The 27,020-nt window shown below is 42.2% G+C and overlaps 2 protein-coding genes across 4 annotated transcripts; one reads left to right on the top strand and one right to left on the bottom strand.

The window, feature by feature from the left end:
• Positions 1–341: 341 nt before the first annotated feature.
• si:ch211-76l23.4 lies at positions 342–7,247 on the bottom strand. Of its 2 annotated transcripts, none has more exons than XM_042221501.1 (4): positions 7,121–7,247; positions 3,270–3,401; positions 2,826–2,955; positions 342–1,692 (listed from the first exon to the last, which is right to left on the bottom strand). In XM_042221501.1, exons 2-4 carry the CDS (start codon positions 3,385–3,387, stop codon positions 1,428–1,430), a joined length of 513 nt encoding a protein of 170 aa, XP_042077435.1. In that variant the 5' UTR covers positions 3,388–3,401; positions 7,121–7,247; the 3' UTR covers positions 342–1,427. The 2 variants fall into 2 exon arrangements, with proteins under 2 accessions (XP_042077435.1, XP_042077434.1); XM_042221500.1 differs by having other exon boundaries at positions 7,101–7,232.
• Positions 7,248–8,255: 1,008 nt separating this feature from the next.
• flr (fleer) lies at positions 8,256–26,920 on the top strand. Of its 2 annotated transcripts, XM_042221502.1 has the most exons (20): positions 8,256–8,453; positions 8,818–8,883; positions 9,640–9,849; positions 12,425–12,481; positions 12,611–12,746; positions 13,290–13,394; positions 13,492–13,620; positions 16,533–16,582; positions 17,949–18,101; positions 20,307–20,372; positions 20,503–20,556; positions 21,577–21,642; positions 21,893–21,969; positions 22,081–22,288; positions 22,393–22,440; positions 23,160–23,231; positions 23,964–24,067; positions 24,295–24,373; positions 25,864–25,993; positions 26,674–26,920. In XM_042221502.1, the coding sequence occupies exons 1-20, from the start codon at positions 8,406–8,408 to the stop codon at positions 26,808–26,810; spliced, it is 1,995 nt and encodes a 664-aa protein (XP_042077436.1). In that variant the 5' UTR covers positions 8,256–8,405; the 3' UTR covers positions 26,811–26,920. The 2 variants fall into 2 exon arrangements, with proteins under 2 accessions (XP_042077436.1, XP_042077437.1); XM_042221503.1 differs by lacking the exon at positions 22,393–22,440.
• The last annotated feature ends 100 nt before the right edge of the window (positions 26,921–27,020 follow it).

Genomic DNA, 27,020 nt, shown 5'->3' on the forward strand with positions numbered 1-27,020 from the left:
TGTTTCCTGAAATGTTGCTGAAGTTCATGGTTTTCTGTCTTCCAGCTGCTGTCTTCAGCTCTGTACAGCTTTCTAATGTCTACATGGAACGTTTAAACCCCAAAAGACTGTCTCTGTACAGTCCTTGCATACATCTCAGGCTTGCGTGCAGAACCGTCCCATAATGCATTGCGTTAGTGACGTCACAATTAGCAGTTCTATTCAAACTTCACTGATTCTTTGCTTTAAGACTATTACAGGTGACTACTGTCACGCAGTTAAGACCAAAGCTTTATTCTGAGCTTTGCTCCTCAGATCAAACGAACCTCGTTTCTGAAGAAGTCCACAGCAGAACTCTCAGCTGAATGCAATAAGTGAGTTTATTTGCAGGTTATACAATGCAGCAATAGGTACAAACCAGTAAACATGTTTGTACAATAAGCAAGCAGAGTGCAGACACAGGAAGGCTTGAATAAGGCAGCATTATCTTGATGATTTTGGTGGGTTAGACTTTTGTGTCCAATTGTTGATGATATTTTAGTAAAATGCCAGAATCCCTGAGTATTCAGTTTATTCACCAAACTGTGTCTTCAAACCTGAGCTTAACCTGTGCAGAACAGGTTAGGCACAGACGTGGGCTGATACTCGGAGTTGCTCCGGATCTGGAACCAGGAAGTTTCGGAGGATTCTTTGATTCTTTATCATTGCAAGAAAGGACAGTCGTCATCAAAATAAAAAGTGGAAGGTGTTGTTGTGATGTTCTCAAAGACAAAAACTGATCTAGATCCAGGTATCCTTCTGGATCTCCAGATTCTGCTTTCAGGTGAGCTTTGCTTTTTCTTTCATTTTAAAAATAATCTACACAAAGAAAACCTCAACCAGGTCAGGGGTCAGGGTCATCAGGTCAGGCCATTGTGTTCTTTTATAATGCGTTTAAAAACACTTTTTGTTCTTTAGGCACCAGAATAACACGTGAAGAAGCAGCTATCTGGTCATTTATTAGAGTTTTGTTTTAATTTGACATGTGAGCTCTGCTTGGCTTTGAGGAAATTAGAAAACTGACAGGTATAATGGAGGTGAGCAGAAAGCTCCAGGCCGAGGGCTGCGGGGACTCTAAAGAGGTTAATACACCCATGCAGGTGAGATCTCACCTGATGATAAAGATGATGAAGAGGTTCTGAATAAAATAAAATGTAAAACTCAGTGCATAGAGCACATTTGTTTAGTTTCTCTGTCGACTAATCGCATATATTAGCGAATAATGGCTGATTTGGCATTTTTCTGAATTTTCAAATGAGAGTGAGAGATGTTAGATCTCCCTATAAAAAGCTGAGCTATGCAGAAACTCATAATATTGTAAAGCCTGCTAAAAAGAATAGATTAGCTTCAGACACAAACAGCCTGAGAAGCAAACGTCAGAGAGGAAAAGCCTCGTCGTAGCCGTCCGATTAGGACGAGGCGGGGGCCTTTTTCCTCATCACCCGCCTCTGCCTGACGACTGGAGCCACAGCAGCACCAGTGTTGGGGTTGGTGCTGGCGCTGGTGTTGGGGTTCGGGTTGGTGTTGGCGCTGGAGCTGGTTGCGCGGGTGGTTTTGACCTCATCGATAAAAGTTTCTATGGCGGTGAACTTATCGGTCAGATCGCCCAGACGAGTCTTGAGGGCGTTGAACTCTTTGAAGAGGTCGTCTAAGGCCTCAGACAGCGGCTGGATCCTGAACACGGGGCGAGTGAAGACAATATAAATCAAACACACACGCAACGCTTTAGTTTCCTCTTCATCCTGTGCTAGTAGAGATTGCTGCCTGTTCGCCACACACATAACTTTCACTAAAAGTCTCTTTGGTAGCACACGTGTGATCCTCGCTGCAGTTAGTTCTCCCTGTTCTAGTTTAAAAGTCTTTTTCTTGCAGGTTTTACATGACATCTGTAATTTATGTTCATGTCTAGTTACCCAGAAATATAGGCTACAAAGTCTTCTTTCTTTATACCCCTGTTGCAAACTGCACACTCTCTTCTCTCATTGTGAGTGGGTGTGTTCCTTAATGTAGACATTTATAAAGCAAACCATGTATGAAAGCGACCAACAGTCCAGGATCAATCAGAACATCAAACTGTGGGTTAAAGTAAGATGACAAACACAGACTTCGATCAGTGGATCAGCAGAAAAACTGAACTAAAAGACTTTATGTAAGAAAATTAAATTTGAGGGAGAAACATGTCTGCAGCTGTGCTTATGTAACTTCTGGACCACAGCGATGTCTCGTCTGCTGACCTGCGGTGAGCGGCAGGAAGCTGCAGAGTCCCCCTCTGGAAAACCGGAGCTCCTTTCGGTCAGTTTCTATTTTGACGTTTAAATTGCCGTTTCAGCTGCAGCTTCCTCTGACGACATCGGCCGCAGAGCGTACCCAGTAAACCCCCCGACTTCATTTTCAGCCCCACGGCTAAACCGCATTCCTGTGGTGCCTCTCAGAGACTGTTTCGCTTCACTCACAGGGAACAGTTTGCTCGTTCGTTTACACTCTTCTGTTACTGTCATGGATTTATGTAGTGAGAAAAGACCCAAATATATGCTTTCTATTTCAGCCTCTGTTTGTCTTGATGACAGCTTTGCACACAGTTGTCAGTGTACCGGCCAGCTTCATGAGCTCGTGCTGGATTTCTGGACTTCTTTGTGCACCTATCAGCTGTGCAAATGGCAAAATTCAGCTACTGCATTAGTCGCATTATGGCAGGAACACTCAGCTAAAAGGAACACAGTAGATCTGAACTGTAAGGCACATCAGAGGTTTGTGTGCCGTGGGATTTTGTGGCGTCATAAACGAATAAATGAGACCCTCTCTCGTACCTGGCGTAGTCCGGCAGGAGAGACTGGTGGTCATTCTGCAGGAGCCCTTTCATCTGGTTGATGATGTCGAACCGCCAGTTGTCCAGAACCTCGGTCAGGTTGGCCACATTGCGCATGTTCACCCTGTCAGCTGGGACAGAAAGTCACAGCACTGTTAATTTTCAGCCATCTTCACTTTGTAACGATTAGTGAGAACACACCATAATAAGCCCCAGAGGTCCTGTTTACTTCAAAATAAATTCAGATTCAAGGAAGCTCCTGTGTGAGCCTCTTAAAGGAGTATTTCATATTTTAAGACACCAGCTTGGAACCTGCATGTACAGGTTTAACAGGCAGGCTTTCTCTGAGCAGTGTGATCTTTCACCTCTACCTTTGACCTCATCATGATGGACCCTGAACTTGACCCTTGACCCAGAGTAAACAGAGAGTAATCTGGGTGCTCACAGCCTTCCTTGAAGTTCCATTCGTCGGTGGCTTTGGACGCCGGGCGTCGCCTCTGGGCCAGCACCGTCAAGGTGGAGCCAGTCAGTACCAGCAGCAGCACGCTCAGCTTGGAGGCCATGATCGCACTCGCACCTGCAGGCAGAAGCAGCAGATGATCTGATGATGAGGAAGAGTGATTTCAATCCATCTGAGCCCCACTTTGAGCCCTCAGTTTTAACATTACCACCCTGTTAAATCGATGAATAACTGTTGTCCAGCCCAGCACAGAGGTTGAAACATATTTAACCCAAAACATGATGGTTACATAAATCCAACCAAGTTAAAATGGAAATACTGAACAGATCTCAACCCTCTGTAGTCTCATCAGTGTTGGCATCTTTAGAAGCATCCTGTGTCAGAGACCAGCACACTGATCTGTTACTGCGAGTGTGGTCTCTTTACAAACACGCCATGAAAAGCCTTCAGTTTTACGGTATTAGCTTCTCTCTCAATAAGTGAATTTAAAGTCCTTCTCCAACACAGCGTCTCGAATAATCAGGCCCCGTGTGGTCTTAAACACCTCGTTGTCTTATCCTAACAGAGCACTTGGAGCTGAACTGCAGCCAGAGCCTCCAGCTGGGTGAAATTTCTGATCAGACAGTTCTGATAAACATGCTGGTTGTCTTGTGCGAACTTGTTTTTATCATCTGTTGAACACCTCAGTTATTCATGAGTCCTCTGCCTGAGCACATCCTCTCTTATAAACAGTGTAGGAAGCGACTGCGAGGCTTCTCACAGGTCCTCTCAGAGCTCCCGCCGTGACACTGTCCTCTTTACACCGGCTACAAAAGGTTTAGGGTTCAATTTGAAAATCTGGTGATCACACACAGTTATTGATGACCAGAACTTCAGCCATAAATAAGTACTGGATCTCTGAGGTGAGCTGATCAGTGCTGGTTAAGGACAAAAGGAGACGTGCGTTTGAGGTTGTGGAACTTTTATTACACTTCCAGAAAAACACTTTTAGTTTTTTAACCTTTTTTTTTATCTCATAAAACATTTTGTGACTTTTGCTCTTGTAAAACAGTTTATTTACATATAAACTTTAAACGTTTGGGTCCAGCAGACAGACACACGCTCTACTTTTAAGATTGGACTTTTTTGATAAAGCATACAGTTAGAGCTGGATCACGTAACCCTGACTTTGCCCTAATTATGTTTTTCATGTCCCTCTAGCACGGTTGGTTTTTTCTACAGATATGTAGACATATGAAAAGTTACTGTTTATCATTAACTGACTGGAGCCTTTCTCTGTGGCGTTGTTGTTGCCTGCACGCTTTCAGAATTTTGCTCAAAATTGCAACGTACTCCTGCTAGGAGTCAGGAGTCAGATCACTTCCACATGGTAAATGAACCATCTCCTCCAAAGCATTTCGGTGCAGTTGCTTTGCTCCGCACCCAAGTGCGATTACTGCGATTACAACTGTACAAATGAAAAGGATAAACACCGCAGGTCTACCTCAGAACAGAAGCCCCGCCCACATTCTGTTGATGAGGGGCAGCTAATCAGAAGAAAGCTGTGCTAAATGTGGAGGAGCCCCAGTATGAGATAAAGAAGGATTATTTTGAACTGTGACTCATGCAAAGCTGCTCTAAAAATTGAAAATGAGAAGAACGGGTCCTTTCAAATCTTCCCCTTGTGTTTCTTTGTCTTATTTCAATCATTTAAATGTTGACATGTGTCCCACTTGTCTCTTTTAATCCTTGTTTATTCTGCTCTGCTTTGCTTATTTGCTGGCTTTACATGCAGACGCAGCTTTTCTTTTGACACCTCGTTTTTTATTGAGCACTTTAAATAATTTTGCTGTGTGAATATTGATTCTTTGACTGGGTGATTGATTGATTTAGAAATAATTGGCAACAATGGTTTAACGAAGGCACTCTAGCAATTTAATTGAATCACCAGCAAACCACCAACGGCTCAGCATCACACCCAAACGACTCAGACATGTCGATAAGTTTGGTTGTTTGCATGGCATTAAAATAATTGAATCGTATATTCAAGCTGCTTCTTTGTGCTCAGCCTTATGAAATGCAGATTGCCTCCTGCTGAACTGCACAATATCTGTCTGGAAACATTGCTCTGTACGGCCGAAGCGAGTTTGCTCTAGAGATTTGATTATTCCTCAGCACTGTGTAAGGCCTTGTGTGGCTTTACTACCACCGTGGCTATCAATCCTAATAAAGCAGAGAAAGGAAATCTAACTACTGGGTGTACAAACTTCTAAGTCTTCCAGGCTTGTCAGGAGTGGAACACAGGAAGAAGCGATAAACTCTCAGCTCCTGCAGTCAGCTCGCATTAAAGAGCGAGTCCGAGCCCGAGTCAGAGCGCCGATGCACAAACCAGACCTGACAGAGCGACTTAGAGGAGAGCTGCAGAGGCACGCCGAGTACAGTCTACCTCAGCAGCTTTGTGTTTGTTCCGCACATGCCTGCAAAAATACACAGAGGCAGCAGCAGACTATACAGCCGGCCTTCCTGCACACGTGTGTTTAAACAGAAATAAACCTGCCGTTAAGCTCAAAGTGAAGCGGACGGGGTTTGAAGCCATTTCAGGGATAATTCTGGTTCATTTCAACCAGTGATGTTTTCCATTGGCTCTCTCTGAGAAGAATTGTTGGATAACAAAGTTTTTTGTTTTACAGCTGTAGTTGTCTTTTTAGAATACATGTCTGTACTTATCATTTGAGTCTCTTTTGAATCATTCATAAACATAGCATCCTGGGGAGTATCTATCTAACTATCCAGCCAGTTTAAAATCACTCGTTTTTGGACTGTCGAAGGAAAACAGAGGCCCTGGAGTGACTCCACACAAACTCCAAATAAAGGCAGCATACTGTGCACATATTATACATAATCATAAAAATCACCAGCAGCACTCATAATTAGTGGCCTGGTGTTGAGCGATGCCAAAATATGCTTTCCAAAACCTGCATTGATTTTTGTATTTGCACATTGGTGCATCATCCAGCGATCAGAAGAGGAACTGCCCCTTTAAATAAACTCTGTCATCAGGGGGGAAAAAACACTTATGTAACCAGTGTTTTTATTAACTATGACCCAGTCTTTCTCCATCTTTGAGCTGCCTAATCATAGCCACACAGACTGAGTGCCTTCAGTACAACAGTTCCTTAAGTTACCTTGATTTTCTCTGAAGGTCTACCAGATTATTTTCATGCAAACCCACACTTACTTAGGACTCAAACATATCCTTAAACCAATGGAACACACTTGACCACCCGTAGTGAAAGTATACACACTCCCACAGGATCCAAAGAAGATAACCACACACACAAACAAACACATCTTTTTGCCTTCGTCTCTGCTGCAGTTTTTCTCCTCAACATCATTTTAAGCCACCAAAATCTCATCAGCTCCAACCAGTCTCAATCTGGGAACCATGAAATAAGTTTGGCCTCGCAGTGAAGAAAGTCACATGGAAACATTCCCAAGAGTTTTTCAATATTACAACGGCAGATGCCAGATTCATGTACATGCTCTGCATTAATAAAGAACCTCATTCAGGTGCATCTCAAGTATGCATTAGACTTATGGAGCTCGAGCTTTCATGCAGCATGAATACAATAAGTGTTTTCTTGCAAAGCAAAGTAGCAATGCAACAGTTTTTAACAAAATAACGCAAAACAAGAAAACAAGAAGAAAATATAAAGAAAATGTAAAAATAATACAGTTTAAAAAAAAACAGAGCCCTCTGATAGTGCTTCTCTTCCTTTTCTGAACCAGCCAGCTATAAAATAAATGTGAGTAAATGATGGATATTTCTGCACATACCTGCTAATGTTAATATGTACCTGTTGTTTTGCAGCTCCTCTGCTGCAGATCTTTTCACTCGTCCCAACAGAAGTGAGTGACAGGCATGCAAGAAGTGCAGAAAGTACCAGAAGGAGAGAACGCAAGCATAAAACACACCCCTCCTACACACAAGCATGCATGCACATGCATATAAACACTAAAAAAAACACTTCACGTTCTGAAACTCTCTCACACACACTCAGCATCAAACCTTTCCTCCGTCATTATGGAGGCCCGGTGGTCAGCACACTGTGGTTTGGGTTTGAGGCGACACTCCAGGTTTCATCTGTTTTAGCCACTGTTTGGTGAGTATATTTCCTTCTCCTGAATCCTTCAGATATGAGATCATCTGTGGATTTTACCAGCCTGTGCTTGTGCTTTGCTGAAGGATAAGAAGGAAAGAGAAAAACAGAGAGACTTTAAGAGAGACAAAACTAGAGACATTAAGTTATAAACGTGTAGAAGAACAGCCCTACAAAGCACAGGCCCAGGAGCACAAAGGAACAGAGATCCCTGGTCAGTGATCATTGTCAGTATTTCTTGCTGATAAGTAAATCAAACAATCACAAAGAGACACAAAACACCAACAGATAGACAGAAAATTTAAAAGAGAAGCAAAATTTTAAAAAAAAAAGTTATGAAACAAAAGTTACAAAACCAAGTTAAACAAAGAACAAAGACACTCAAAATTCTTTAAAAGAGATTTAAAGAAATTCATAAAGAGAAGAAAGTAAATAAAGAAAAACACACAAAAAAACACATGCAAAACCAATGCAAGCGGGAAGACAATGACGGCAAATTCACACACGCAGGCTCAAAACTACTAACGATTTGTAAAACTGCCAAAAGGCGACGCAATATATGAGACAAGCTAAAACAAAACCAGTACAACTAGAAACTAGAAGGACACTTAATATAAGACATTCTTTGTCAAACCAAAGGGGGGGAAGCTGCAAATGAATTTAAACACTATAAAAATGCCACAGAAAGAAAGAAAGAAAATTAAAGACAGTAGGAAAGTTTTATATTTTCTACGGGACGGTGATTGTCTTTGTCCAACAAGTAAATAAAGGTTCTAGAAAAAAATACGTTCAAACTGTAAGGTGATTGGCTGTTACATACGCCAGGCAAACGCCCCTTTCCGCTCTCCTCCGTTGCTAAGTAACAGCTCCTATGCTCTCCGTGCTTCGCCAAGCAGAAGCTAGCTAAATGCTACGACCCAGATTATGGGAAAACCCGAAGCCACAAGTAGTGTCTGTTTGATGAGAGTGCAGATTTGAAGCAATGACTGCTATAAAAGACGGAGAGTACACGGCTACGATCTACAAACTGGTGAGAATACGCCAATTAGTTAGGGTTCTTAGCTTGTTGAGCTAGCAGCTACACAGCGTGAACCAAACTCCATTCACAAATCTTTTTTTTAGTGTTTCATTCTTAATGAAGTACTTATCCAAGACGAATTATATTTTTCTGGAATTGAGATGCACTTTCCGTAAATTCGGCTTAAGTTTAAACTTATAATAAACATAGAGAAAATGTAAACTGCAGTGTTTGTAGGTTTGTACCGGTGGTTAATCTTTGAAGTTCTTATCGCTCCAGTCCTTGTAGTTTACTACAAGTGATTGGATAAAGAGAGCGAGTGTTAATCAGTCTACATACTCAAGCTTTTCCCAATAAATATGTGTCTGCGTTGTAGATTAAAGATGGTCAGTATGTGGATGCCATTCACATCCTGAACGGCCAGCTCCAAAAACACACCAAGGTAAGTCTGCCAATCTTCAAGGGGGGAAAGGAGATATGCAACCCGCGATATAAGACTTAAAGAAACAGTAATCCTCTCTCTTCCTGTCTCTACTCAACAGTGCACACAGAGAGCTCTGAAACATTACAACTTGATTTTCTTGTTTGTTTGTTACATGGGCTTTTTTTGGTGTGGAAAGCTATTACATACATGTTTGTCCAAATACAGCAATTAATGGGGCTCATTTTCAAGACTTCATCATTGAATCCATAAGATTAATTTTATTATAGTGTCTTGTCATTGATCTGAATTGCTTCACGGTTACTGTGATGAAACTATATTACTTTGGGTAGTAAATTATTCGCTCCCTCATCTGAGTCACTCATTTTTTCCCTTCTAATTTGCTCTGCTCTCAGTACGTTACTTTCATTATGACTGAAATAAACTGGCTACATCTTTCTTTTTAAATTAGCACATTGTAAGTGCATTTTTGCATATTGCACCTCAGTAAATCTGGCACACTTTCAGTTGTAGGGATTATTGCCCTGCTGCAAGACATTGTTTTCAGCTTTGTTCTTTCTTAATTTTTATTTATTGAGATCTTAAAAAGGAAACAGTTTTTAAAATACAGAAAAGAAAATCTTAAAATGCAGCAGGAACCCTGGTGGGCTGAAGATGTCTGCATTTTGTGCTCAGACATCCTCAGGTGAGCTGTGTGTTTTTCTCTACAGATGTGCCTCAGCTGGTCACTCTCTCTTCCTTTCACCTGTGTCTCAGTCCAGGGCGGCGCTGTCTCTGCTTGGTTTCTGCTACTATCACATCCAGGACTTCACCAACGCCGCCGAGTGCTACGAGCAGCTCACGCAGCTGCACCCGGAGGTGGAGGAGTACAAAGTGTACTACGCCCAGTCCCTGTACAAAGCTGGTGCTTATCCCGAGGCCACCAAGGCTTCATTTGCACTCGACAACCCCAGCAGCCAAACCAAGGTACAACACACACACACACTGAGCCCAGCTGTGTGTGCATGTGTGTGTCAATTAAATAAATAAACGAAGAGCTGGAAGTGTTGTGGTCCAGGTGTTTCATCATTGCATCAAATTTGTCAGTTTATGAACAATTCCACTTTATTTGTACAGAATTTTTTTAACACCATCTGTTAAACGATCTCCATCACGAGGAGCATTTGTTCACCAGACGTGTTCTAGCGAATGCATATGGCCCATAAATGCACAATAAATGAACAAAGGCAAACAAAAATGTTTGTAATTCAACAACAAGGGCCACACTTTTTATCAAAGTTACAACAAGGCAGCCTGTGCATCAGAGTCAACCCTCTGAACCCCCAAACCAGAAAAAGTGTCTGGTTTTACAAAAAAATCACAAAAATAACACCATCCATCAGAGCCAGAAGGTGTAAAAACAGATGCAACAAGAAGCACTCAGAGCACACAAACCTGCGTCAAGGCAGCTCACTCTCTGGGTGATATTTACTCTGAAGATACATTTTGTATTCTTTGTTCTTTTAAATCTACTTTAAGAACTTAAAGACTTTAGGAAGTTTGTAGTGCAGTAAAGACTAGATACAGGTATCATGAAAGACGTTTACTTTGATTACACAAAAGGACTCGGCAATGAATTATAGGTACAGGTTTGTAAGTACCTGAAATTAATTACTTGAGCTTATTGTGTAATATTACTACAGTAATATAACTCTGTGTTCCTAACAGCTCATTCTCTTTCTCCTGACAATACTTTATTTAAAGATATATCGCATTTGGGGTCAATTTGAAAGAAACGCAGATGTGAAATGTAAAAGTGAGGTCAGAGTAGCTGTGACATGATATTTGGATGCAAACTCTAATGTGATATTTAAAATCCCCGTACACCAGAATCCCTTCCTAACTGTTACCAGTACAAACACAGGAAGTAGAATTTTAAGCATAATGATGCACATAAAAGAGATTTGACAAGTTTGACCATGAAAATGAGGTCAGAGGTCCAAAGTAACGTGATATTTAGAATCCTCACAAATGTCTTGCTGTTGTCAGTATGAACAATGGCAATGAGAAACATGGAAGCACTTTGACTTTCGGATCAAACTTTTGACCTTGAAGAAAAGGTCAGAGGTCAGATGTGATATTATGTTTATAATGATATTAGACCAATAAATCATGAAGTTAACCTTGACAACCTCAGTGGGTGTAAGCCAAATTTTAATGGATTGTTAACATGACTCCACTTTACACCCCTACAAAGTTTTATTAGAATTTATTCAAAAGCTGTCGTGTTTACAGACGCATGCAAATGCTACCAAAAACGTTACCTCCTTGGTTATTCCGTCATCGATTTTTAGCTTTCCAAAGGTCTAATTCAGGGAAAATTGAGTATATTGACATCTAATTAAATCAAATTCAAAGTTTGGTCTAAAGAGATAGTTAGCGTGCTCCCTCCTTCTTTCTCCGGGAGATATTTGAAGCGTCAGTGATAAAGCAGGTTCTGAAAATCACCAAAGATATAAATCACAAGAGTCGACGCCCTGATTGTACCTTCAGTGGCTCTAATACGCTGTTGAAAAGGTGCAGGGTAACAACTTGTAAGTTAATCAGTGCAAATTTTCTTTAGCACCATTATAAATCATTGAATGATAATAAGTCAAGCTACGAGTGTGTGTTTGTGTGTATGAATTTAAAACAGCATCATAAACGCCGTTTTATGTGGCGCGTCTCTCTGACTTGTCCAAGACAAACTTCTGCCAAGGCAGAGAATGAAGGCTAATCTATAATCTATGCCTAATAATGTGGCATTTTATGAAAATTAATTTAGTCAGCGTGTCACTTTTAAAGCAAAAATACATTGTTTTCTCTAAACAGTCCCGAGAAGCTAAGACTGAGTCGGCTAGGAGCCGTAGTCACGTAACGACAATTTAGCCATTTGTTGGGGCTGAATCTATTTTTTTATTCCCACACATACTCCCAAATATATTTTACAGACACAGAAGTTTCAAGTTTAAATTTGTAAATTTGTAAGAAAAAATCTCCTGATCTCCTATTTATAAAAAACTAAAACCTACAAGAAAAAAATGGAAACATTTATGATGAACGCTGGTGACAAATTTTCATACATTTAACTGTAACTGGGTTAGAGTTCTCTTGTAAATTTACAAATTTACAACAAAACCTTTTGCCGTCCTGTTATGTGAATTATTTTTATTCTGATGACCCACTCTATCCTCCCTTCCTTTGCCCGTGGACGGTTTGTGACATACCTTCAGTGGAGCTAATGCGCACCAGAGTAAAAGTGTCATCTAGAAGCTTTCTGGGGTTCAGAGGGTTAAGCTTGTTTTGTCCTTGTGATAATATCAAGAAGAAAAGTTCAGAGGTTTTGGAGAAAAGGTCCAAATGTGGGAAAAGAAGCTCATAAAAATGGTTATGGATGACAGTTTGCATTACAGATCACACTTTGTACTGGCTCTTTTTTTTTGGCCCCATATTAAAATTAGCACTTGGCTGCTGTTGCCGTGTCCCTGTTTTACCTTCGGTTTATTGTCTCTCTCTGGCACAGATGGTCAAGCTGCAGGCCTGCATTAAATATTGTGAGGAAGATTATTCCGCTGCCAAGGTGAGGAGCTTTAACACGTCATCTGTTAACACACGATACCATTTCTGCTCAGTATAGCATCAGATTAATCCTTATTATGCACAGCCAGACACGCCTTCATTAGCGTCACTTTCTGCTGTGTTTTTGTAGTCGCTGTTGGAGCAGCTGCCGCCGGACGACCCGGACTACGTCTATAATATGGGCTGTTTGCTTTACCAGGACGGCAAGTATGAGGAGGCCTGCAGGAAGTTCATGTCTGCCATGCAAGTGCTGGGATACGTGCCAGGTGATCAGTTAAAAACACACATTCAGTAAGCTGTTCTCTATGCACTGACCTGAAATCAAAATGCAATTTATTTACTGTCACTGGAGTGTTTCTGGAAACCCAAAAATATTCACCTGTCTGTCTATCCGCTGGAAGGACGGTCCAGTAACATATCTTCATCTGCTCCATCTCTATAAAAAAGCAATGTTGACCCAAACAGCTCCTCCTGCAGAAATAATCTTGTCCTTCATTTCTTATAGTTGGTGGCGTTGGGAGAATCCACAGTCTGTGGGAGAATCCACAGTCTGTGGGAGAATATCAGCTGTCTCTGGGGTTTTTGTAATCAACTCCGCACTACTTTTTACAGTGGAAAGGGTTTATTTTTCAGGTTAACCGAAAATATTTGCAGACGAGATGAGTTTCTATTTCTGTTAAACAAAAAGAACCAGAACAAAAACTGGACATGACTTGAATTCATCATAAATTTAAATAAAATTGATAAAATGATTGTACACGACAAGTACACCTCTGGGTTTTTGTGTCATTTTTGTCTCTTATTTTCAGCGCTGTCCTACAACATCGCCCTGACTTATTACAGCCTGAAGAACCACAATCAGGCCCTCAAGTATATCGGAGAGATCATAGACCGTGGAATCAAGGAACATCCAGGTAAAAATAGCTGTGATTTTCTCCTCTTTTAGATATTTATTATTTTTAGATCATGTTTTTGATCAGCATGAGGGTTGTATTTTTTTCTGCGTACCAGAGCTGAGTGTCGGGATGACGACCGAAGGCATCGACATCCACAGCGTGGGAAACACGCTGGTCCTGCATCAGTCGGCCCTGATCGAAGCTTTTAACCTCAAAGCTGCAATCAATTACGAGCTGAAGAACTGTAAGAACCTCCATCTGTTTCCAACACGTCACTTAGAGGTAGTGAGGTGGCAGACGAGCCCGCGTAAAAAAACAATATTGATGACAACTGTGGCTGTAAAGTGAACCACAGTCAGTATTCAGACACCAACCACACAAGAGCTGAGGAGCATCACAAACCTATCCATGCTGTGGCCAATCATAGCTATCTAAATCCTCTGTGAAGACACATGGGTGTGCTGAGAGCTGGTCTTTAGTTTGACTAACCCGACGTTAGCGGCAGTTTCTCACTGTTTACATTATAAAGGATGGATGTGGGTCCTGGGTCTGATAAGAAAAGCCATCGTAAAAGCTCCTTAAACCTTCCCCCCAACCACAGTAAACACTTTCCTGGTGGATTAATCGCTGGTTTTAGGTCACAGTGAGGAGAACGACAAGCCGACGTTAGCTAGCTATCACAAAGTTTTGCTCAGTCACATAGATATCAGTCCGCAGGCAAGTTAATAATAACTGTAGTAAATAATGAATAAATGATTCAAGTCTTGAACCATCCCTCATTACTTTATATTTTGATTCAAATGAGCCAGACTTGTATTTTTTAAGTCCTCTTGAACAATAGTTCTCCAGCTTTCTGAAGGTCTTTCAAAGTTTTTATTTGGACAAGAAACAAGAACTGCAGCAAAGATAAGTGTCTGATTGGCAATAGTTTGATTTACTGCCAATGCAGTAAAAGCATAAATGGATAGAAACCATCAGTCATGGATTGGCCTCCCCAGAGCCCGAAACTCAACATTATTGATGCAGAGAATGAAACAAAGACGAGCTTTGAATGTCCTTCAAAAGCCCCGGAGAACCCTTCCTGAACACCAAGAGAAGAAAGAAACTACAGAAGGTTCCCTAAGAGAGTTCAGACTTTCAAGCTCTTCAGAGGTGTACAAACTCTGTTTTTGCCGTAAACACTCGATTTCTGTGTTTGTCTGCATGTCTTTCAATAAATCGTTGCATCTACTTCCCATTGTGTTTGCAACATATAAAAAAATGAGGGGTGGCTCAAAACCTTTGCACGTTACTGTAACTTAGTTTACATTTGGATAAAAAGAACGCTCTTACATGAAAACTTTCCCTAAAGCTGGAGTTTGTAGAGCGTTGGTGTTTTACGGGAGCTGGATGCCTCGACGATGTTCAGAGTCACTGCTTCCAGCAGCCATTTGTGGTGAGCAACAAAAATAGAAAAAAAATTAGATATTTACCCTGTAGCCTAAAAATATTTTTGCATAGGCCGCAATTATCAAGAAGAGGCCTGTAAAACTGTTTACGCTGGTTGTGGTTTCACATGTGTAAAACCTCACCAGTGCAGAAAAAACAGCGTCTGCGACAAGAAACAAATCCAGAAGTTTCCACTGAGGTGAGTCTGGTGGCCAGGGCTCCTTAATGTTTTAGACCTTAAGAAATTTTGTGAAAGACGCAACATGCCATGGTCATTTATTCATCAAAAAATACTCTGCAAAGCAATGAATAAATGACCATGGACACAACAACTGCACACCAGATTCTCCTTTTCAGAGCATCTGTAATAACATTAACAAAGTGCAGTTTCAGTCTGTCTGTTAAGCATCAGGTACTACTTTAAGCAAGCTAAAGCAAAACGTATGCATGTGATTAAACACACTGAAAAAGCCTTTGAAGGAGCTTGTACACTTTTACATTCAATGCAAAAAGTGAGTGTTTAACTGTGTTTGCCAAAAAGGTTAGAACCGAGGGACTCGAACCTTGAACCTGTCAGTGTTGATGACCTGGGTCTTTTTCAGTCCTTTGAATTTTTAACTGATGTATGTGTTGGGACTGTGTTTTCTTACTTGACTGCAGGCTCAGTGCTTGTGTCCTAAACCAGGTCACAGCCGTAAACTTTTCCCTGTTCATAAGAGGAACAGAAACCGACAGAAAGAGATGAAAATCGGCTGCAAGAGAACTTGCAAAGCTTCCTTTAATCTTCAAAAGCAGGGTTGTCGTCCTTTCTTTCTCCACCCTCTGACACATTATCAGACCAAAGCTTTAAAGAACAGTGATCAGAGGACGACATGCAGGAAGGAAGTCCACATCAAACGGCCGGCTCTGTCAGACGGACGGAGAGTCGCGTCACCTGCTGCATGAAACGGATGGAAAGATGTGCTGAACCCAGCCTGCAGGGATGAGCTCAGAAACGTTTTTAGGGGGCATCCCGAGCACGTTTTGACTATTGGACATTTCTTATTAACCTCATCAACACCACTGGTGCTGATTTGATCTCAGGCTTCTGCTGTCTGCGTGTTGAAGTGTGTTTCAGGAAGATATGAACCCCAAATAAGAGCCACCAGGTCACCGGGAAACCACTGTGAGAGAGGGTTAGGGTTAGTCTAAACACTCCTAGTTTCAGAAACTAGACGTTACTTGTCAGCCTTACAGGTTTTTGTTAAAAGATTTCCAGCTGGGAGTGCCAAACAGGAGAAAATCCTTTTAAAGGGGTAGGTAGAACCTAACAATAAGCCCAGAGGACCAGTGGGATACTTTTAGTCCAATAAGAAGTGATCAGAACTTTGTTTTCCAGAAAAACTTTTTGTAGAAAAACTGTAAATGCTTTGTGGCATGTGTTACAGTTTTGATTTTATTAGATATTGAGCGTTTAAATGACAGGTAGGTAGGGAGAGAGAGTGAGGATGAAAATCAGCTTTGCTCATGTTTGAGGAATTGACTCAGTACATCTGAAAACAGTTCCACGGGGCGCCTGCAGATGATGATTATCGATTTTCCTTATGAGGTTTTCAAGACTCTGTGCTGTTTAAGTCTCCCAGGTTCATAAAGTTCATCTCTCAAAGAGAAATTTCTCAGAAAAAATCATCTATGTGCACTGAAACGACCTGTTTTCTTCTCTGTTGTGTTCCATGTGGATTCCTGCAGTGAAAACAGCTCAGGAGGCTCTGACAGACATGCCCCCGAGATCAGATGAGGTAAGGACCTGAAACTGTTTGCACAATCACGTTTGGAGGCCCCCATGAACACAAATTCATTACTGTTAGGGTGAAGACTTCAATCGAAAGGAAGGAAACGAATGACTCTGTGTTGTTATTCAGTAGTTGTCTGAATTAAGGCTGCCTGGGCTCGCTGAGCCTGACAGCCTGTAGATAACAGAGATTAATTCAAGATTAGAATGGAGACGTAGGTGTGAAGGCTTACATGGAGGTAATGATGGTATTTTTATCATCCTAAGATGACTTCATTAAAATTAATGTACAGATGGGACACTGTCCTTGGTCCAGCCTGTCACTGCCTCTGAGTCATGACTTATGAACAACTAGTGCCCCCTAGTGGAAATCCATGCAAAGTGCACTGAGTCAGAAGTACTAGGAAGTGAAGTTTTACCTAAATTTTTTACAGGCTGAAATTAATGGGACCACAGCAGCAACACTCAAATGAAATGGATCCAGAGTGTAAAAAATACACTCTTATTCTAGTCATTTATATGATTTAAAGTGTTTGTTTTTTGTGAATTAAATAATCGGTAGAACAACACCATCGTTTTACTGTTTATCACTATAGACAACCACTCATTGGGCGGGGGGGGGGCGTTTTTCTCTAACCTGTGCCTCCTTGTCTCTTCTGTCCTCCTGACTGTGACCTGCAGCTCAGTCTCAGTGTGCCAGTTTAAAGGATGTCTCTGTTCCTAATATGACAAAGGGAGGATCAGGGTGCTCATCCTCCTTCGTCCCTCCCACGTGAGATGTGAGCAGAGGAGGTGAGGAGGAGATACGAGGAGAGATGAGACGAGACAAACACCGTCTAACAGAATGAGCCATCCTCGACTCTGAGCATCATTTTAAATGATGTCAATTAAATATGATGTTTGACATCATCATAAACTGTTCTGTTGTAGCCACAGCAGTTTTTCATGATCTCAGGTGTAACGGTGCTCGTGACATTTTTATAGTCTCGGACACTTTTAATTAAATTCACCACGAGGAGCAAAGTGACCGTTTCCAGACCTGGTGTTTTTGCTCATACACAGAAACAGTGAAGGAGAAAAAGCTTCTTCATCTTTAGAAACTGAAACAAGAATTTAAACAGGCTGTTCAAAGAGTCCTTCTCCCTCCAGCTGTGCCTCTTTTATACACTAACAATAAAAAAGAACAAAACGAGCAACTGAAAACTCACAAACGATGAAAGTTTGTATTTCTGTTGAAGTCTCTACAACTTGTGTTTTATCTGGTTCATTATAAAAGCAATCAGCCCCGCTTCAATTCGAAAAAGTGCAGTTATTCTTGTACACTCAGTGCAGTATTATGTACTTCATCTCCTATATTATGTGTATTTTTACAGGAACTGGACCCAGTGACACTCCACAACCAGGCTCTGTTGAACATGGACACGAAGCCATCGGAGGGCTTCGAGAAGCTGGCCTTCCTCCTGCAGCAGCCCTCCTTCCCCCCCGTCACCTTTGGAAACCTGCTGCTGCTCTACTGCAAACACGAGGTACGCAGCAGTATTTTATCTGAAGGAGACCAACCACAGCAGCAAAGACTCCCACTGACCTGCTAAACGTCAGGTCAAAGATGCTTTTCTTGATTTTCTGTCATGTATCTCATGTTCCAGCGGTGGATGTTCATATTAAACATGAGCAAAGTTTCTGATAAAGTCAGTGTAGCGTATGTACAAGTACTCCCTGTGGGCCAGAAGCTCAGGCTGCTTCAAACACTCTACTCTTGGCCCTGCGTGACGCCTGTGACAGTATATTTCCTTACTGTGATCATCACATGCAGCTGCTTTTATAACCCGGTGTTTCTGAGGGTCAGTCAGCAGGTTGTCTTAAACGGCACTAAAAACAGCTTGTGTTTCAGAGAGATGATGAGCTAAGAGGCTCAGTAAAAAGTACATTTGAATAAAAGCAAAAATATGTGCACAGAAATTAGAACAATGGGATCCTGGTAATTGTTCCTGTTGCCGTAGCAAACCTGCTGAAGACTTTTATTCTGCTATAGAAACACATATGCAGACGACACAGTCATTGTAAGCCTCCTTCATGGTGAAGAGGATTCCCATGGGCCTGTTGTGGATGAGTTTGTTTCGTGGTGTAATCAGTCCTTCTTAATGATCAACACCTTGAAAACCAGGACATGGTTATTGACTTCAGGAAGACATCCCCCCATCCTGCACTAACAGTGGTAAATGGTGCAGCCATTGAACTGGTGGACAGTTATTTGGGGGTTGTTCTTGATAGGGCTCTGTCCTTTGAGTCACATGTTGCTGCTAGAGTGAAAAAGGTTCAACAAAGACTTTTTAAGGAGGTTGAGAGGTTTCAATGTTTCATCTGAAATGATTTTTTATAAAAGTTTTATTGAATCTGTTTTAACTTTCTGTATCATCGCTTGGTACGGTAATATGTCCCTGAATAATAAGACCAGACTTAACAGATCATCCTCTCTTTAATGATTTTCAACTGCTTCCATCAGGTCGTCGTTATAGAGTGCCTGCAGTGAAGACAGAGACATAGATTGTCTTTTGTACCTGCTGCTATTATCATAGTTAATAACACTAAACCATAAGTGTTGTTGCCATTGCACATTGCACTTTTTTGATGAAAAATCTAGGTTGTTTTCTCAGGCTTATATTATATTATATTATATTATATTATATTATATTATATTATATTATATTATATTATATTATATTATTTTGGAGTGTGCATGTGATGTGTTGGTTGTCTGTTTGTTTGTACGGACATACTGCAAATCAATTTCCCGTTAGGGACAATAAAGTTACCAATAACCAATAACATCAATATGAAACGTGCTGTACTCAGCGCTATTTGGACTTTCAGACAGGCTCTTGCTGTGATCCAGCAAACAGTGTGGGAAATAATTTGTCCCACTCCACCGTGGCTTTAAAGGCTCGTAACAGCTCAGATTAGTTCACTGAAACAAGCAGTTTTAGCTTACAAAGGTTCAGAAAAAAAACATTTTAAAAAACATCCACGTGGCCGAACAACGCAGGAATCTCAGAAACACAAAGGAGCACGAGGAGGGAAACCAGGTGGAATAACCAAAAACTGAGAAGAAGAAGACACAGCTGAAATTTATCAGGGTGTGGCAGAAAATTACAGAGGCGACAGGAAGTAGCTGCTGCAGATTACCAAAATAAGACAGAAGAAAAAACAAAGATAAAGAAAAGTAGACACTGAACCATAAAAGACACAAAAATAAATCTCACAAGAAATTAATCAAGAAAACATCTTTCACAAAAGCATCTGCCACCGTGCCAGTTTAAATAAGACAGATACAGAATTTCTGACTTTAAGCATCAATATTCAGATCTACTGCTCCAAAAACACAGTTTTACAAGTCATTTCTGTGTTTTTTCTTTACTTTTCCTCAGTAAATTAAAATTTTCCATTCAGTTAGTTTTAATTGGCAGCCCTATAAACGCTGAACAGCTCCTCTCCCTGACAGCGCTCACGCTGACCTCATTATTCAGAGATTTATCGCCGTTCTCCATAAACACCACGATGCCTCTCTGTGGCATGTCAGCAGTTTCCACCAGTGAGCATCCACGCAGGGAGTAACACTGTTTGCAAAGGGATTTGGACTCATGTGGTGTGAGTTCCAGTGGAAAGAGCTGAAAACTAAGAGCTGCAAGTCCTTCATTAAGATGGCATTAACTTCTCTGCTGGACTTCTCACAGTACTTTGACCTGGCAGCTGATGTCCTGGCAGAAAACGCACATCTCACCTACAAGTTCCTCTCCCCGGTGAGTAACGAGCATCCTCAAGAGACCAGCCAGTTGATTTTATTCTAATTAGCACATCTGGTGTAGTGTCGTCTGCACAAATATGACTAGTAATAACAAAAACAGTCATCTGTTTCTTTTTCTTTTTCAGTACATGTACGAGTTTCTTGATGCTTTGTTGACCTGCCAGACGGCACCAGAGGAGGTACGGTACAAAACACCTGACACCTTATTAACAGTAGGAAGCTATTTTTAATGATCTGTATAAAATCAACCAAATGTCCACATGATATGAAAGCTTCACGGCCGAAAAATATATTTAAGCTCTGTTTAAACTGTTCTCATTGAAATGTCGACTTCCAGCTTGGACTTGGATTCATGTGCAAGATTTTTCTGAGTCTCTTTGTAATGACTGTAAATGAAACAGATCATTTTAGTGAAGTGGTTGAAATGAGAATTAGTACCTTTACACCTGAGCTGGAAAACAAAGAGAGTGCAGACTCCAGGACGGGGAAGGAGATTCAGTTATGTGAGGGTGTTCACAAGTGAGACGAGACTGACAGATGGACCAATGAGGACGTTGTAGCGGTCCGTTGTGGTAAAGAGGAACTCTTTATGGCTCAGTCTACGTTCCCTCACCACGAGCTCTGCGTTTTGACTGAAAGCAGCATTGAAGACACATCCGCTTCCTCTGAGGGGTTTCTCGACTCAGCCATAGATTGGATGAGGATCTCAGTCATTCAGTTGAGCTGCTGCTCCACATCGAAAGGAGTCAGTCAAGGTGATTCAGGCCTCTGAATAGGATGACTCCTGGACCCTCTCTAGGTGCTTCAGGGATATCTAACTGGGAGGAGACCCCAGAGCAGAACCAGGACACGCTTGCTTAGGAACACTTAACCAGCCTCCTAGAAGAACTGGAGGAGAGGGCTGGGGGGGGGGTCTTAACACCTATGCTTAGACTGCTGCTGCCACAATCCAGACCTGGACAATCGGCAGAGAGTGTATAGAAGGATGAAATTACAAAATAATACTCGTTATTGGAGTGCTAGAAACATGAACCATAGTACGTTAACCTGCTGAGCTAACCAGTCAACACTGTGAATGAAACACAACTAATGCTGTGGATGACAGTCGGCTGGAAAAGATCGGTTTGATGGTTCAGCATCAGATTTGTTTTTGTGTCTTTAGTATCCGTCATGTTTCATTACCTGCGTTCTTTTTTCAGGCTTTCAGGAAGTTTGAAGAGATGAACGGAAAACTGGCGGAACAGCTACGCAAGCTATCAAAGCAGGTTGTTTACCTCACGCTGCTCTTTCTGTCTTACTGCACACAGCATTTTCACACTGCCTGTATTTTATTTCGTGGGGTTTTATATCAGACATGCTTTTTTTTATAGGAGTGGCGTTGTGGGTTAACTCAGAACTATAAAACGTGGTTTGGAGGCTGGTTGCAAAGGGGCTTGCAGTTGAACTTGTCGATTTCTTGCAGGACAGGATTGAATACAAATAAAATGTCTGTGTGAATCACTCATCTTCTTCAAGCTGCAGGAAACCAGGCTGACTCGAGATGAGGAACTGCTGAAGAAAGCCGTGCAGGACTTCGAACTGATGCAGGAAAAGTGAGGACACGCAAACATAAACACTCTAAGCCGTGTTTTCATTTCCTCAATGGAAACAAAGCAAATTCAGTAACAGAGGATTACTTTCTGATTGGCCGCATCTCTTCACAGGTACATCGTTGTCCTCATGGCTCAGGCTAAGATCTACTGGAACCGCGAGAACTTCCAGATGGTGGAGAAGATTTTTCGCAAGTCGGTGGAGTACTGCAACGATAACGACACCTGGAAGCTGAACGTGGCTCACGTGCTCTTCATGCAGAACAAGTACAAGGAGGCTATCGGCTTCTACGAGCCCATCGTCAAGAAGCACTACGACAACGTGAGTGCTCAGGGCGGATTATTACCCGCCTGTTCAACTGTGGGCACCAAATGATGACAGTGTGACGTCAGCTGTAAAAGCTGACAGTGTGCCTTTTTGTCCAGGTGGAGCAGTGTAACATACAAGAGTGTCCCTGCAAGTGCAAACCATCGGTAAACAAAAAACAGACCAAACACCTGTTTCTCTGCCTCTGCAGTTTCTATCTGTGCATGAATCCGCTGTTTAGTGTGATGGTTTGCAGTGGTGTTTCTGATGTTGTACAACCTCAGACAGTCACATGGCTGAAGGTCTGGAGTGTTTAACAGAGCGCACTAACACTGGACAACAAAGAGGTTTTAGGATGTTTTCACACCTGTGGTTTTTAGTCTGTTCAATTCAAACTCTGGTTCGTTTTGGTTTGTGCAGGTGTGAACGCAGTAATTGCACCAGTGTTGAACAAAGAGCATTTTTTATGGTGTGAATGTGATCCATCCTCGATCTGAGCCAAAGCCAGCTGTACGTTGTAGGTTTTAGCTAAAATATTCTCCATGCTCTGTGCGGTAGTGCAGAACCTTCTTCCTGTATTTACTTTTGTTTCTCTCACCTCAGACACATCTGGCCAATCAGTAGCCTGAACATTCTCATGTGGTTTGTAGTGACACAAGAAAAGAAACCAAACCCTGAGAAAAAGCTACAAGTTTACCAACCCAGCTGATTGGGACCAGAGTAAACAGACTATAGCTGTGAAAACACCTGCAGGTTTCTTATATGTTCCAGTTCAGATTTAACCTCACATCAGTGGGATAATTTAAAGGTTCTGCTGCTGACTGAAAAGATTTCCTGTGAAATCATTGGTCAAGCCTCTGATCCATGTTGGTGTTTGCTTCTGTAGATCCTGAACGTGAGCGCAGTGGTCTTAGCCAACCTGTGCGTGTCCTACATCATGACGAGCCAAAACGAAGAGGTAACGTACAGACACGGTCACTGTCAGCCCAAAGGTGTTTCTATATGGTTTGTATCCAGAAGAAGACGTTTATAACACACATGAAAGTAATGAAACTCATGCAAAGCACTGCTTTAAAAAACAGAGACACACCAGATGAGACAAAAGAAGTCAACGAAATAAATTAATTACCCTATTCCAGTTTAATATATATCAATGTAGAGAAAAACGATGAAGCAGCATTTATATCCTGATAGAAGATTAGATTAATGTCCACTGGGATGTCCTCCTAAAGAGAGAGGGAGCACAGAGGATATCTGTTCAGACTCATGCACACATATGGTTATTGTACTCATTCTGTGCGATGGCCACTGTCACTGTTGATTCTTTGTTATGCAGTAAAGCCACAGCGGGCACTACTTTCTCTCCACACTGACAGTGACAGAATTAACAAAACGCCGGGCATGGAGACATGTTGAAATCCAGCAGTGCTGTTAGACTGCCTGAAAGTTCAGACAGCTAGCTCCAGCCTTTCCCCGCTGGGAGTCTGATCAGGTCCCTGTGTGATACTTTCATCCAAACTCGAGCTCCACTGTCCAGGATGGATGATTTTTTGGGGGGAGCCTTTGTTGTGTCTGAGAGTAGAAAGGAAAGGTGTGAGAGAGCAGCAAAGCCCAGAATCGAGCCTCTGCAATAACAGGACAGCATAACTTCTCTGACTGATGATCTCTGCGTGTCGTCCCGGTTTAACAGGCTGAAGAGCTGATGAGGAAGATCGAGAAAGAAGAGGAGCAGATCTCTTACGACGACCCCGACAAAAAGGTCTTTCACCTCTGCATCGTCAACCTGGTCATCGGGTGAGTCCCACACAGGAAGAGCTTTATGGGGACAGTCAGCAGCTATTTACTGTATTCTTCAGTTGTAATGAAAGGGAGTTACTATGCAATCAGAAATCAGTCCTAAGTATTTTATTTTGTATCATTTCTGATGTGAAGGTTAGAGAGGAAGAAGAAAAACGTCCTGCTTTCATCAGTAAGGTCATCTCTGTGAAACCTTCTTTGCACACTTGTGTTTTGTCTTTCAGGACGCTGTACTGTGCAAAGGGAAACTACGACTTTGGCATCTCCCGTGTCATCAAGAGCCTGGAGCCTTACAACAAGAAGGTCAGCCATTTTTCCACCAATTGTATCAGTCAGATACAAAAGATCACAGAGACCTTCGGGTCACCGAGGCTGACCACAACGTCGTCTCCTACTGCCCAGTTTAATGCCCCTGATGTTTGACTGGCTCCCAGTGCCTGCAGCTAAGAAAAGAAAATCAAGCAGGTCACCCTGGTGATCCTCAAACTGTGAACAACACTCAGAAGATTTTGATTCCAGTACTTTTGTAATCACGATGATTCAACCGGGCGATCAGCTTTAGTGAGAGAAGAGGTGCCGACTGTGCTTCCACTCAGGAACACTTCAAGTCTCCCTCCACAGTCCTGCTTCTTGGACTGCAGCTGATTGGCCATCTGTTGGGAGAGTGAGCCTCCAATCAGAGCCTGGTGTTGGTGTAAGTGGTGTAAGGGCCGGGGCTAAATGCTTAGCACCGACTGAACCGAGTAAATCAGTGCTGGATGGCATCGTTCTTACAGATGGATGAAAAAAAATAAAAACTCAAATCTTGTTTCTTTAATTTGAAGATTTTTCCTTTTCCCACACAAAAACGAGCAGGGCTCGTACAGACCACACACTTCTGTGTCATTTAACACTGGAAGGACACACAGCATAACAATGCAAGCCTTTAATGGCTGTGATGGAAAAACACAGCCACAGTGAGGATGCTTGGTGGCCCAGGCCCAAACCAGCCCCACCAGCTGCAGGAGCAGCAGGAGGCACAGGAACAAACAAGCTTCATGGAGTGTTTTTAATATGCTTAACACCCGGACAGTCTTCTTCACTTCCATGTCCACGTTCATGCTTATAGATTAGAGACTCATGCATGTAGTTTTAGATTAAGACTTAAAAAGAGAACCATGCACATGGACAGTTTTATCAAAAGCAGTCTGAACATTTCATCCTTCATGGTTTAGTTTTATTCATAAATCTGCAGTTTCTGTGCAATCTGACTCCACTTACAGCTCGTTGTACAGTCTGATGAAATCTAATCATGCTTTAGCTTAATTTAATATTAAATGCAGGTAATCCCACTTGCAGTGTTCGGACTTTGTGTCCAAGGATTAAAAAATATCTGAACAACAAATACAGTCCTGCAGGAGCACCTTCTCCAAGGCCGAGCTGCTCTTTCTGGGAACCTTTTGATCCCGTTTGGTCACAACATCAGCGGCGTCCAGCTGCAGCTGAGTCCACTAAACTCCAGCTGAGAACACACGCCATCATCCTGAGCCTGTCATCCCCTCCAACTATCACCATCCAGTCGCATCCACAGTGAAAGCAGCGAGCACGACAGGAATGTGAAACCTGGCGAGATGCACGCCCATCACTCAAGCTTCTCGTCTCTGGTTACTTCAGATCATTTTATACAGGAAACCGTCCTGCGTGGTTAAACTGTCACGACGACAGCTTACAATGTTCACAAAACAAATCCTGCTGGCAGGCGCTGAGGCGTTCAGTCTGGTTATATGTTGTTAATCTGTTCTGTTTGTGTGTAGCTGGGGACGGACACATGGTTCTACGCCAAGCGCTGTTTCCTGTCCCTGCTGGAGAACATGTCCAAACACATGGTCATGCTGAGGGACACCGTGGTACAGGAGTGCATTCAGTTCCTGGAGCACTGCGAGGGTGAGCAGCCGTCACAAACACGCCTGCAGAAATATCTCAACACGATTAGCACTGGAGCACTGTAACAAAAAATAATTTCCCCCAGGGATCAATAAAGTATTCTGATTCTGATTAATGGGATTACTCTGGTTCTTCAGATTAAAATGTTCGTGTACAGGTCCCAGTTTTTAGTGATTGTTAACGTTTTGGTGATAGTGTAGTATCTTTAGTCTCTTCACACAGCTGGAAACCGCTGTAAGAGACACTAACCACAGCTCCAGTCCCCTTCAGCTCTGAGAAACCAACATGGTGGCAACTTAAACAGCTAATGTTGATGCTTAGAGTTATGATAAGTCCAGAAGTCAGAAACCAGTGAAGGTCACACCTGCTGATATGAGCCTCTGAAGCTCATCCAAACACACTTTTTGAAGTTTTCTCCAGTGAATAATCAGGAAACGGATCAAACATTCAGGGTGTTACTGCCTGTTTCTGGTCCTCTGCGTCACAGATATTTAACTGCTGCACATTATTGTGATCGATCCATCACAGTCACGCTGGGACTATAGTTTGTTTAGCTGGAGTGTAAAATTGTTTGCAGTGTTTCCATTTTAAATGTTCTTGCTGATGCCTCCTGTACTGCGGTAAAAAGTCATTTTGTACTCCGAATGCTCTGACCAACTGTTTTCTTTGCTTTCCTGCAGTTTATGGGAAGGAGGTGCCGGCCATCATCGAGCAGCCTCTGGAGGAGGTCCGCATTCACATCGGCAAGAACACCGTCACCTACGAGGCTCGGCTTCTCAAGGCCCTGTTCTACGAGGTGATTGGCTGGAACAAGTGACATCACAAAGGTGTTACCGGCTGAGTTAGGACAGTTTAATAAGTTCCACAGAAACTCGGTTTAAAGACGGTCAGCACACAGTGACGTGTTTCTGTGGAGCTTTCGTCCGGCTTCTCTGCGCTGGGACACTTCTGGCTGAAGGACGCGATCTCAGTGAGCAGATCTGATATAATCACATTGCTGCATTTATCATCACTATGAACACAACGG

The sequence above is a fragment of the Haplochromis burtoni genome, unplaced genomic scaffold (genome assembly GCF_018398535.1).
Source record: "Haplochromis burtoni strain Fernald_Lab_line unplaced genomic scaffold, NCSU_Asbu1 Contig_68, whole genome shotgun sequence".
Classification (NCBI taxonomy): domain Eukaryota; kingdom Metazoa; phylum Chordata; class Actinopteri; order Cichliformes; family Cichlidae; genus Haplochromis; species Haplochromis burtoni.

Bases quoted from the DNA above. Each gene is read 5' to 3' on its own strand.
- si:ch211-76l23.4 (XM_042221501.1), bottom strand. From the start codon at position 3,387: ATGGCCTCCAAGCTGAGCGTGCTGCTGCTGGTACTGACTGGCTCCACC. The intron at 2,956-3,269 runs GTGAGCACCCAG...TTTCTGTCCCAG, and splicing joins ATGGAACTTCAAGGAAGGCT to CTGACAGGGTGAACATGCGC. The intron at 1,693-2,825 runs GTACGAGAGAGG...CCCCGTGTTCAG, and splicing joins CTCCTGCCGGACTACGCCAG to GATCCAGCCGCTGTCTGAGG.
- flr (XM_042221502.1), top strand. From the start codon at position 8,406: ATGACTGCTATAAAAGACGGAGAGTACACGGCTACGATCTACAAACTG. The intron at 16,583-17,948 runs GTAAGGACCTGA...GTATTTTTACAG, and splicing joins TGCCCCCGAGATCAGATGAG to GAACTGGACCCAGTGACACT. The intron at 21,970-22,080 runs GTGAGGACACGC...ATCTCTTCACAG, and splicing joins TTCGAACTGATGCAGGAAAA to GTACATCGTTGTCCTCATGG.